Here is a 10,571-nt window from a genome sequence, read left to right as displayed (position 1 = left end):
AGAAACTGTTTCATTCAGTTTTCAGCGATCGTCTTTATTGGATCACAGATTCAGCAAAAATCAGAAAAATATGTTCATTCTGTTTCACAAATTAAATTCATTTTCTTCTCAAAAGAAAAAAAACAAAAGTGCTTTTATCTTCTTCTGTACATTTCATGTCTCTTAGTGTTAAATTGTCTCTGAGCTTCAACCTTTGATCACAGCGATCGGTCGCAGCTTGATGGCCTTCTTACTGATCCCAGCGTCGTGACACGTGTTCACCACGTCCGTCACGTTCTTGTACGACTCAGGAGCCTGGAGGGGAAAAGACAAAAACAATATTTGAAAAGCTTAAGAGGCATGAAACCAATTCAGCACTTTATACGAAAACTACAATATAATTAATACACATTTACAAGAAAATTAATATACAACTTAAAACATTAAATATAATAAAGAAACAATACATTTTTTAAATGACAATGAATTTTGTCTTTATTCAGAAGATTTTTCTCACCTCCTCCATGACCAGTTTGGGTGAAGCCACTCGGATGGCGATGCCCTTGTCGGCGAGCTTGTCCAGGACGTCCTGGAAGTCCAGGTTCCTGCGGGACTTCGCCCGAGAGAGAGCGCGACCCTGAACCGATACAAGTGAGACAGAAAGTTCACGTAATGAAACGTCCGGAGACAAACGTTTTACACGACTTTAACACGAGGACGTGTAGAATAAAACATCGATCATCTGATGAGACGATGGCGGGATCGGACTCTTACCGCTCCGTGACAGGTGGTACCGAACGTCTCCGTCATCCCCTTTTCTGTCCCCGTCAGGACGTAGCTGCAGGTTCCCATCGTCCCTCCGATCAGCACCGGCTGACCTGTGAGCTGAACCAATCAGAGGAGGAGAAAGTCAGCGGCGGCACGGTGGACAGCGGAGTCGTACCGAGGCGGCGGTGCGTACCTGGTAGTCGACGGGGATGAGCGGGTGGTGCGGAGGAAACGCTCTGGTGGACCCTTTGCGGTGAACAAGCAGCGTTTTCTGTCTCCCGTCCACCATGTGCTCCTCCACCTTGGCGATGTTGTGAGAGACGTCGTAGATGACGTGCATGTCCAGGTCGTCCGGCGTCGTGCTGAAGACTTCAGAGAACGCCTGAGAGGAAGACCACAAGAACACACATCATCCTTCTAGCAGTTCCATCCATCCTCTCCTCCGATGCAGTGATGAAGACTACCTGTCTGGTGAGGAAGGTCATGGACGAGCGGTTGACCCAGGCGTAGTTTCCCGCCGCAGCCATGCCCTTCAGGTAGTCCTGACCTTCCTGTGACATGATGCGAGCGCACGCCAGCTGTCGGTCATTCACCACGATCTTATCCCTCTTCATCGCCTTCTCCATGGCAACCAGAGCATCTGACATCAGGCAGAAGAAAAACCAGAGAACATCAGTTTTAATTCCACAAGTTAAAAGATTAATTGATTTTTTAAATGGTTTCAAATGAATCTGGTAATGAGCAACTGATTGAGTAACGATTGCAGTTCCTACCTGTGGCCACCTGGTGTCCGAGGCCTCTGCTGCCGCTGTGGATCATCACACACACCTGGCCTTTGTGGTCGATGCCCATCTTCTTGGCGGCGTAGTCGTCGTAGATCTCGTCCACCACCTGGATCTCACAGTAGTGGTTTCCTGCTCCCAGAGTTCCCAGCTGCACGACACAGAAACACAGTCAGATCGACCTGTCTTCTGTGTACTGACCAGCAGGGGGCGACTCCACTGGTACTTTCTATAGAAGACTCTACTTGTCGTACTCAGTAAACAGTTTCCTCAGGAGTTCATGTCTCAATCTCTAGTTTCAGCTCCTTTAGTAACTTCTGATGGGATACCTGGGGGAGGCCTCTCTTCTTGGCCTTCGACGACACCTTGTTGGGGTCGGCCTGCAGCATCCGGCCGTACTCCTCACAGTGCTCCTTGTCCTCGGCCCAGGCGTAGCCCTCCCTCAGAGACCAGTCCACCCCCATCTCCAGGGCCTCCTCCAGGTCCCTGAGACCCACAGGGGACAGGGGACAGGTAAACAGGTGTCACGGGTAAACAGGTGACACGGGTAAACAGGTAAACAGGTGACACGGGTAAACAGGTAAACAGGTGACACGGGTAAACAGGTAAACAGGTGTCACGGGTAAACAGGTAAACAGGAAGTTCCTGCTCTGGTCTAGGTTCAGCGTGGGCGGATCTTTCCGTACTTGGCGCTCATGGGGATGACGCCCTTGGATCCGACTCCGACCGGGATGTGGTTGAACAGACTCTGAGCGAGCTGCTCCTTCACGGGCTGCACGTCATGCTCGTCCAGGTTCGTCCTCAGGAGACGGACGCCACAGTTTATGTCGAAGCCGACGCCACCTGCAGGAAAAAAAATAAAATGGTTTGGTGCAATTCAAGATTATTTCCATTAACCATTTAATGTTCCAACAGATTATTGATCACTAAACGTTCTCTAGATTTCAAAGTCAAGACCAGGAGCTAAACGAGGCTAAAGGCTCTGGAGCATCACGGACCTGGAGACACCACAGCATCAGGGTTGTTCATGTCGAAGGCCGCCATGTTTCCGATCGCAAACCCGTACCCGGAGTGGACGTCTGGGAGCCCGATGGACCTCTGAGGGGAAATAAAGACAAATCTAAACCTTCAACTGTCTCACCCTTAACTCGGAGGTTTCTTCTACGCATCACAGTTACTCACGTGTATGATCCCGGGCAGCGCCGCCACGTTCCCAATTTGCTTCATGGCAGGAAGGAAGCCGCCGAAGCCTGAGAGGAAGAAGAAGATAGACGATTAATAGAGACAGAGACAGAGAGACAGACAGAGAGAGAGAGAGAGGAGACAGACAGACAGACAGACAGACAGAGAGAGAGAGAGAGAGAGACAGAGAGAGAGAGAGAGAGACAGACAGACAGAGAGAGACAGACAGAGAGAGAGCGAGAGAGAGAGAGAGACAGAGAGAGAGAGAGAGACAGACAGAGAGACAGAGAGAGAGAGAGAGAGACAGACAGACAGACAGACAGAGAGAGAGAGACAGACAGAGAGACAGAGAGCGAGAGAGACAGAGAAAGACAGAGAGAGAGCGAGAGAGAGAGAGACAGAGAGAGACAGAGAGAGAGACAGAGAGACAGACAGAGAGAGAGACAGACAGAGAGACAGAGAGCGAGACAGACAGAGAGACAGAGAGAGAGACAGAGAGAGCGAGAGAGAGAGACAGACAGAGAGACAGAGAGAGAGAGAGAGACAGAGAGAGACAGAGGAGAGCCGAGAGACAGACAGAGAGAGAGAGAGAGAGACAGACAGAGAGACAGAGAGAGAGAGACAGACAGACAGAGAGAGAGAGACAGAGAGAGAGACAGACAGACAGAGAGACAGAGAGAGAGACAGACAGAGAGACAGACAGAGAGAGAGACAGAGAGCAGGTGGCGAGCTGACCTCCTCCTCGACAGGCGTTACGAAGCTCCTCAAACATCAGCTTCTCCAGAGGATCGTTGACGTAGAAGATCCCTTCCACCTGAGAACAAGAGGTTCATTCAGCTTCAGGCTCATTCACTGATCTGTGATCAGTTCCTCTTGCTGTTCAGATATAAACGAAGCTGCTACTGAAGCAGTTTCCTTTACAGGTAAACATCTGTCTCATTACATTATTGTCTCAAGATTTTATATCATATTATTTTACTGTATTTTGTTGCAGAACAAGTTGTATTGTTTTTATGTCGTTTATATGAAACTCGTTGTTTTTGTTCAACATGGCAGCTTCTCTTATAAAGAGATCATTATTTATGATCTATAAAAACATGATCAAATCTTGAATTGATTATAAAGTAATAATCTGAACGCTTTTTAAAGATCCACTTCTGTTCTCGTGCTGAACTCCATTAGAAAATAAAGGTATTCTCCAGTGAAACACTGTTTTCATCACTACTACAGGTCATGATTTATTATATTTCATATATTTATAATCTGCGGGATCTTCCCCTGAATTCGTCTCGTGTTTCTTCACTGACAGTTTCCTGTCTGAGCTTCAGCAGCAGATTTAAACTCGTCACCGATCTTCTGAGTAGTGACAGAGCGTTAGCCGACATGTGCTAACGAAGCTAACCTCCTAGCTTGTCTCTCCCTCACCTGCATGTTGGGCACGAAGCCTTTTTTGATCCTCCAGCAGTTACTGGACAGTTTGTCCAGGAACTGCAGCTCATCGTTGTAGCTTCGGCTCATTTCGGACGCATAAACTTTCGGCTGTTACGGTTTAAACGACGCGTTTCTGCGCAGAAACTGAAGCTACGAGCTAACACAGGGCTACGGAAGCCTGTGAACGGTCTGACTCAAAAAACGCGATTTATAATCAAATAACGTGACGCATGATTATTAATGTAAAATGAAACAAAATGGCGACTGAGAGTATTTTAAGAATAAAACTACAAAAGTCAAAGTGCAGCTGAATTTAAATTGGACGTGTTCTCTCTTGCTCGCCGTAGTTGTAGTCAAGTGACACTTCGACATGTTCGAGGAAGACAGCGACAAAAACCCGGAAGTTTGGTGACTCGCCTCCAAAACAAAAGCATGATTTAGACTTGAAATGAATGCAAATTCTTATTGTTCGTTCATTGAAACTTTATGAAGTCGAACAGTTCCTTAGTGTGACTCTGGTCATGTTGGAGTCGTGCCAGTGGTGGTCGCAGGGTGGCGCTGTAGGAGGCTGTTATGTTATTAGGACTGATGGATGATGCAGGTGAACATGTGACCAACAAACATCTGTTACGTTCAGGTTTAAACATTAAGATTATTTTACAGTTTAAAGATTCAAAATGAAGCAAATGATGGAAACTGTTGTTTAGTTGTTGTGTGTTTAAAAGACAAAACGTTACCAAGAGATTTAAGTGTTGAATAAGAATTAAGAGTATTTCATGTTTTTGAAAAAAGATTGAAAATTTAGCAGAGATTATGGACATTTTTGTAATCTTTGTATTTGTATAATTTCAATCCAGTTATATAGAAATTAAACATGTTTAATTGTCCTGGTTATATGTTAAAAAATAGAAATGACTAAGAGATGTTCTAATGTCTCACAGGAACTGTTTAGTTTGTAATTGTATTCTTTGTATTTTATCTGAACAAAGCTGGAAAACTAACGACACGTTTTTTAACATAAGTTTCCTGTAAATATTGAGATACATTTTATAGTTTTAAATAAAGAATCAAATAAAGCAGCTGATGGAAATGTCCAGCTGTTCTTTGGGATTTTATATTTTATTCTGAAGATCTAACCCGGAAGTGTAGTGTTAGTGTGCGCTGTGTTCGCCGCTGGTTTCCGGTCTGAGTCCGTTTGATGTTTACAGTGAAATTGAACAGAAAAGTCTGAAAATCATCGGATTTCTTCACTTCTGTTCGTCACGTGAGTGGTTTGAGTGTCTCGTGGGGCTCGTGGGAGTCTCTGCGTGAGTCTCTGCGTGCTTCTGGTCTCAGAGCTTTTCGCGGACGAGCTGTTTTCACCGTTAAACACAAACAGTTCGTTCGCATCTTGAGAAACGAAAACGAAACATTTCACTTCTTCTAAAACTACGAACCTTTAATTCCATGTTTCTTCTTTATTCCCTGAATCTGCCTCTGAATAATAATAATAATAATAATAATAATAATAATAATAATAACAATTCTATTTCGCGTTGTTTGACTCGTGTGTTGATTTTCTTCTGAGTTGAATCTTCATATTAACTTTAATTAACGGGAAATTAAAGTGTTCTGCATCAAATGTTTAAGATCATTTATCATTTTAGTTATAAAACTCAGTTGTTTGAAGCTGAAGTTCTTTCAGAGAGAAAATGACTCAACAAAAAAACTAAAAATGGTGAATTCCTGATGAGATTTGGTTCAAATGAGCTTTTAATTAAATTCAGGTTCAGTTGAAAACGATGATTGTTCTGAAACTCGTTGTTTTCATTACACTAAAGAATTTCCTGAGAAAATACTGAAATATTCACAGATTGGTCTGTTTTAGAAATGTTTGTTTTTTTAAACCAAACATTGTAAAAATAAAAGTGTTCATCCTGTTAAAAAAACCATGAAATAATATTCAGCTGGTGCTTTGATGTCTCAGTGGGTCCTTTGATGTGTTAGACTGTTGCAAAGGTGAAAGATTTAGATCTGAAAAGAAACAAGTGTTTGACCTGCACAGATCATTAGTCTGTAGTGACTGCGACAGCACCACCTACTGCCAAAAGGAGGTAAGCCTCGTTTTACAACTTTAATTCGACATTAAACTTTCACCGTGTGTTTTACACTTGATGACGTGGATCGTTATGCGTGATTAGTGGGCGTGGTCCAGCGCCGCGTGACGGACGCAGGAAGTGAGGTGTTTATCCTTCCCGCACAAAACGCACACAACACGGAGCCGATTGGCCCGGTCCCCGATCAGGTCCCGAGTGCCGGGCCGCACAGTGCTGCTCGCAGCCCAACTTCATTCTGTGTCCAGACTCCATCACCAGGTTTCATGAAATCTTTCATTTGCTGAAAATAAAAACATGATTCAGTTCTTTTAAATCAGATAAAAGGTAAAAGGCCGAAAGTATCTGGACACGTTCAGCAGCCGCCTGGGGACGACTCTGTGTTGTGACGTGTTTGGTGACGTGTGGTCGTTTGTCCTCCTCAGTATGAAGCTGCGGATCCGGGTCAACAGACAGACGAGCCGGGTGGAGCTTCTGGGAGAAGAACCGACGGTGAAGGAGCTCAGGGATCACGTCAGGGACACGGTGCTGACGTCTCATGGACTCAGGTGGGACGTCAACATGTCAGGTGTCTCAAAGGGAAATGATCCTTATTGTGTTGTTTCTCGACTGAGTGTTTTGTGTTTCTGTCTCAGTCCAGACACGGAGTTCAGTTTGTCTCTGAACAGCTCAGAGCTTCTGTCAGACACGGGTCAGACTCTGTCGTCCTGCGGCATCGTCTCTGGAGATCTGATCTGCGTCGTTCTACCCGAGTCTGTGGCCGCTGCCGCCTCGCTCCGCTCCACCAGCTCCACCAGCTCCACCCGCCCCACCTACACAACCAGCTCCACCAGCTCCACCTACACAACCAGCTCCACCTACACAACCAGCTCCACCAGGTCCACCTACACAACCAGCAGCCGAGCAGAGAGCCTGATGGAGGCCACCACCTCGAGTCAGGTGAGTGTTCGGTCTGAGGTGGAAACGTGTTTCTGAGGATTTGAATCTCAGCAGTTGCTCGTTAGAATGACAATAATCACGTTCATGTTGGATCGAACTTTTAGAAACTGTTAGTTGATTAAATCTGCATTATGATCTATACAGCAGCCAGCCACCAGGGGGCGATCCAGATGTCTCTGCAGCTCATTGTTAAATGTTTGATATTAAAGTCCAGCAGCAGCTGTGCAGCACTGACCGAGGCCCCTGAGGACCTGGCCCCTGAGGACCTGGCCCCTGAGGACCTGGACCCTGAAGCTCCGGCCCCCAGCTGGGAGCCGATGCTGTGCAGCGAGGCCGAGGAGGGGGAGGCTCCTCTGTCTCTGGAGCTGCTCCACCACAGCGCCTGCATCACCAGCCCCAGCGACGCCGTCATGGTGGCAGGAAACCTCCTGATGCTGGAGACCGGGTTCGTCCCTCAGGTGAGTCCATGCTCTCTGTCTCCCCCTGGAGGTTAAACTCTCAGCTTCATGTTTTAAACTGGTTCATGAACTGATTCACTCGAATGAATGAACTTTAAAAAGTTCCAGAGTGAATCACATGATTCAGACTGAATGTTTTTATGTTTTATTTTTCTGTTTGTGACTCAGAAGTCGTCTGTGATGAATCCAGATGTTGTTACTGAAGCGTTTCCTTGTTTCTCTCCGTGTTGAGGCGTCCGAGGTGAAGCCCGGTGAGATGCCCGGCGGCTGGAGGTCGACCGGCGGACTCTTCAAACTTCCATACACACACCCTCTGTGTGAAAACAGCCTGGCCGTGGTGGTGGGCGTGGTCATGGGCCCTGTGCTCGTCATCAACGGTGAGTTGGAACTCGACTCGAGGAGTTAAACTCAGATCGGTTCCTTTACTTCACTTTATAAAGACGTTCACTGACGTGTTTCTTCTTCTTCTCTTTCAGCCACTCTGAAGCTCAACGACTCGGTCGACACGATTCGCAAACTGTGTCTGAATCCGAGCAGCTACGTGACCGACGAGTGGCCAGGTAGAGCTCTGATTGGTCCGTTTGACTCCTCCCACCAGAGCGCCGGGGGGGAGCTCAGCATTAACCTGTCTGTCGTTGTGTTTCAGGAGAGAGCGCCGCGGCAGCGTTCAAGAACCTGAGCAAACTGTCCCGACTGTTCAAAGACCAGCTGGCGTACCCGCTGATCGCCGCCGCCAGAGAAGGTAGAGACGACCTCGGCAGATTCTCACATTCCTCAGTTTATCGTACAGAACATTTTGGTTTTTAGATCTTCAGGCGCGTTAATGAAAGCATCAGTTCACGAGCAGGAGAGAAATCAAAAGCTTCTGTAACTAAGCAACCAACTGTAGTTCCTCTTTACACCACATGACCAGTGGATGGTCACGTGACCACGGAGGTGACGTCAGAATCACGTTATTGACTTTATCGTGATCCTGTTCCCAGCGATGGCGCTGCCGGTGGCGTTCGGTCTGGCGGCTCTGCCTCCGGAGCTGCTGCTGCGAGTCCTGCGGCTGCTGGACGTCCGCTCGGTGGTGAGACTGTCGTCCGTCTGCCGACACTTCAACGTGGTCACGTGTGACTCGACCCTCTGGAGGCACCTGTACCGCCGGGAGTTCCCCGGGGAGCTCTCCGGGAGAGAGTCCAGCAGAACCTCGGACTGGAGAGAGGTGACAAACATTCTGAATAATCTGATCATATGATCTTTGTTTTCACTTTAAACCCAAACGTCTTCATTGTTTGATTAATGTATTGTGTTTTCATTTATTATATGATTATGGCCTTTAATCTTTTAATTATTATTAACTTAATAACTGTTAGATTTTGGGTGAACCACTGAATTTGTACATTTATTGATAAATATATATATAAATAACAATTAACTTAACCAAGGAATAAATGTAAAAACATTTAATATCAACCTTTTTCTTCCAAACTGTGGAATCTTCAGATTTAACGTTTGATTTTCATGTTTTTATGTTTTTCTGCAGCTTTATAAAAAGGTCCATCAGAACCGTGAACAGAGACGCGCCGCTCGCCGCCGCATCCTCCCCCCCAACCACCGGAACCCCCGAGACATCTACAGGTTTGTGCCCCTCCCCCTCACGCCTCCGCTGCCCGGCATCATCGGAGGAGACTATGACCAGAGACCCAACCTGCCCCACGGCCTCCTGCCCCGCCCCCGCTTCGACCCCCTGTTCCCCCACCGACACCAGGACCGAGCCCTGAGAGGTCGACCAATGGGAGGACGAGCTGCGGACGTCCGGCGAGGATTCATCTGATTATTGAGACTCTGAAAGAGACGAGTGTTTGTTTCCTGAAACACTAGATATGAATATTATTAATAAAGTATGACGACGTGTTCAGGGTCTGAGGAAAAAAGACTGTTTCAGTTTGTGGTGATTTTATTAGAAAATCTGCTGTTTTTTTATTAAACAAATAAAAAGTGAATTTATTTTTCAGATCTGATTTAATCAGAGTTCAGCAGATCGACTTCTTTAAATGTGAATATCTACTTATAATAATTATATATAATATGAATCTTTGGTTGAATCAACATAGAATCTTCTTTTGAGAAAATAGGAAATATATAACTACAATGTAATAAATTTAAATATATTAACTTCTATTCTTGTTCTATTAACTCATTTTTTATATGAATCTCAGATGTGTTGATTTTATTTTTGATGAATCTTCATAAACTTTTAGTTTTTGTCACAAACTTGAAGATGTACAAATATTTCTGACACAATGACGTCATCTTTTGTCTCAGACAAAGGGTGGACTCGTTAAAGGACCCGGGTTTCACCGGCGGCACAGCCTCGTCCGGGCGGGCGGGGTTTAGTCGGTTAAACCAAATCAAACACTAACTTCTTTCCTGCGGGGTCACGTGACGGAGTCTGGACCAATGAAAACAGGAGAATTTTAGGTTAAATTCGTTTTATTAATATTTCACTTTGTTATATTTCCTCGTACTGACCGTGTCTCCGCCCTCCTCCAGCCGGGCGGGGACTCCTGCTCGCTCCTGCCGCTTGTTGGTTACGCCTACCGGGGTGCGTTTGATTTGTGACCCGCTGAGAACCGGAGGATCCAGATTAAGAAGAACATGAGAATTTAACCGGATAAATTATGAATTTATTTTAATGATGATATCTGAACCAGAGTTAAAGTAAAAAACATGAATGTTTAAAAAGGTTTGAGTCACTTTTTAAAATCATCAGATATTTACAATTGAAGAAATCAAATGAAATTCAAATGTTGATAAATTGTCAGATTTATCATTTTATTGACAAATTGAATTCTGGGTTTGGTTTTATTCAGAGTTATGAGCTGATATAAATTCAATAAGTTCAATAAGTTCAATAAGTTTGAACTCTTTGACTAAATCATCTCATAAGTTTT

General features: G+C 45.4%; 2 protein-coding genes across 2 annotated transcripts; one reads left to right on the top strand and one right to left on the bottom strand.

Annotated features, from left to right (window-relative positions):
* Positions 1–13: 13 nt before the first annotated feature.
* On the bottom strand, positions 14–4,499 carry rtcb (RNA 2',3'-cyclic phosphate and 5'-OH ligase). The gene is made up of 12 exons (XM_035147054.1): positions 4,137–4,499; positions 3,447–3,525; positions 2,712–2,779; positions 2,528–2,627; positions 2,216–2,372; positions 1,859–2,015; positions 1,521–1,680; positions 1,212–1,387; positions 941–1,129; positions 754–864; positions 497–616; positions 14–294 (listed from the first exon to the last, which is right to left on the bottom strand). Exons 1-12 carry the CDS (start codon positions 4,227–4,229, stop codon positions 187–189), a joined length of 1,518 nt encoding a protein of 505 aa, XP_035002945.1. The 5' UTR covers positions 4,230–4,499; the 3' UTR covers positions 14–186.
* Positions 4,500–5,295: 796 nt separating this feature from the next.
* Positions 5,296–9,798, top strand: fbxo7 (F-box protein 7). The gene is made up of 9 exons (XM_035148083.2): positions 5,296–5,406; positions 6,661–6,783; positions 6,871–7,174; positions 7,384–7,632; positions 7,865–8,009; positions 8,109–8,192; positions 8,279–8,374; positions 8,616–8,839; positions 9,161–9,798. The coding sequence occupies exons 2-9, from the start codon at positions 6,662–6,664 to the stop codon at positions 9,449–9,451; spliced, it is 1,515 nt and encodes a 504-aa protein (XP_035003974.1). The 5' UTR covers positions 5,296–5,406; position 6,661; the 3' UTR covers positions 9,452–9,798.
* Positions 9,799–10,571: the final 773 nt, after the last annotated feature.

This window comes from Hippoglossus stenolepis, chromosome 22 (assembly GCF_022539355.2).
Source record: "Hippoglossus stenolepis isolate QCI-W04-F060 chromosome 22, HSTE1.2, whole genome shotgun sequence".
NCBI classification, from domain to species: domain Eukaryota; kingdom Metazoa; phylum Chordata; class Actinopteri; order Pleuronectiformes; family Pleuronectidae; genus Hippoglossus; species Hippoglossus stenolepis.
The sequence above is the reverse complement of the archived record's forward strand: the minus strand, read 5'-3'. Positions and strand labels throughout refer to the sequence as shown.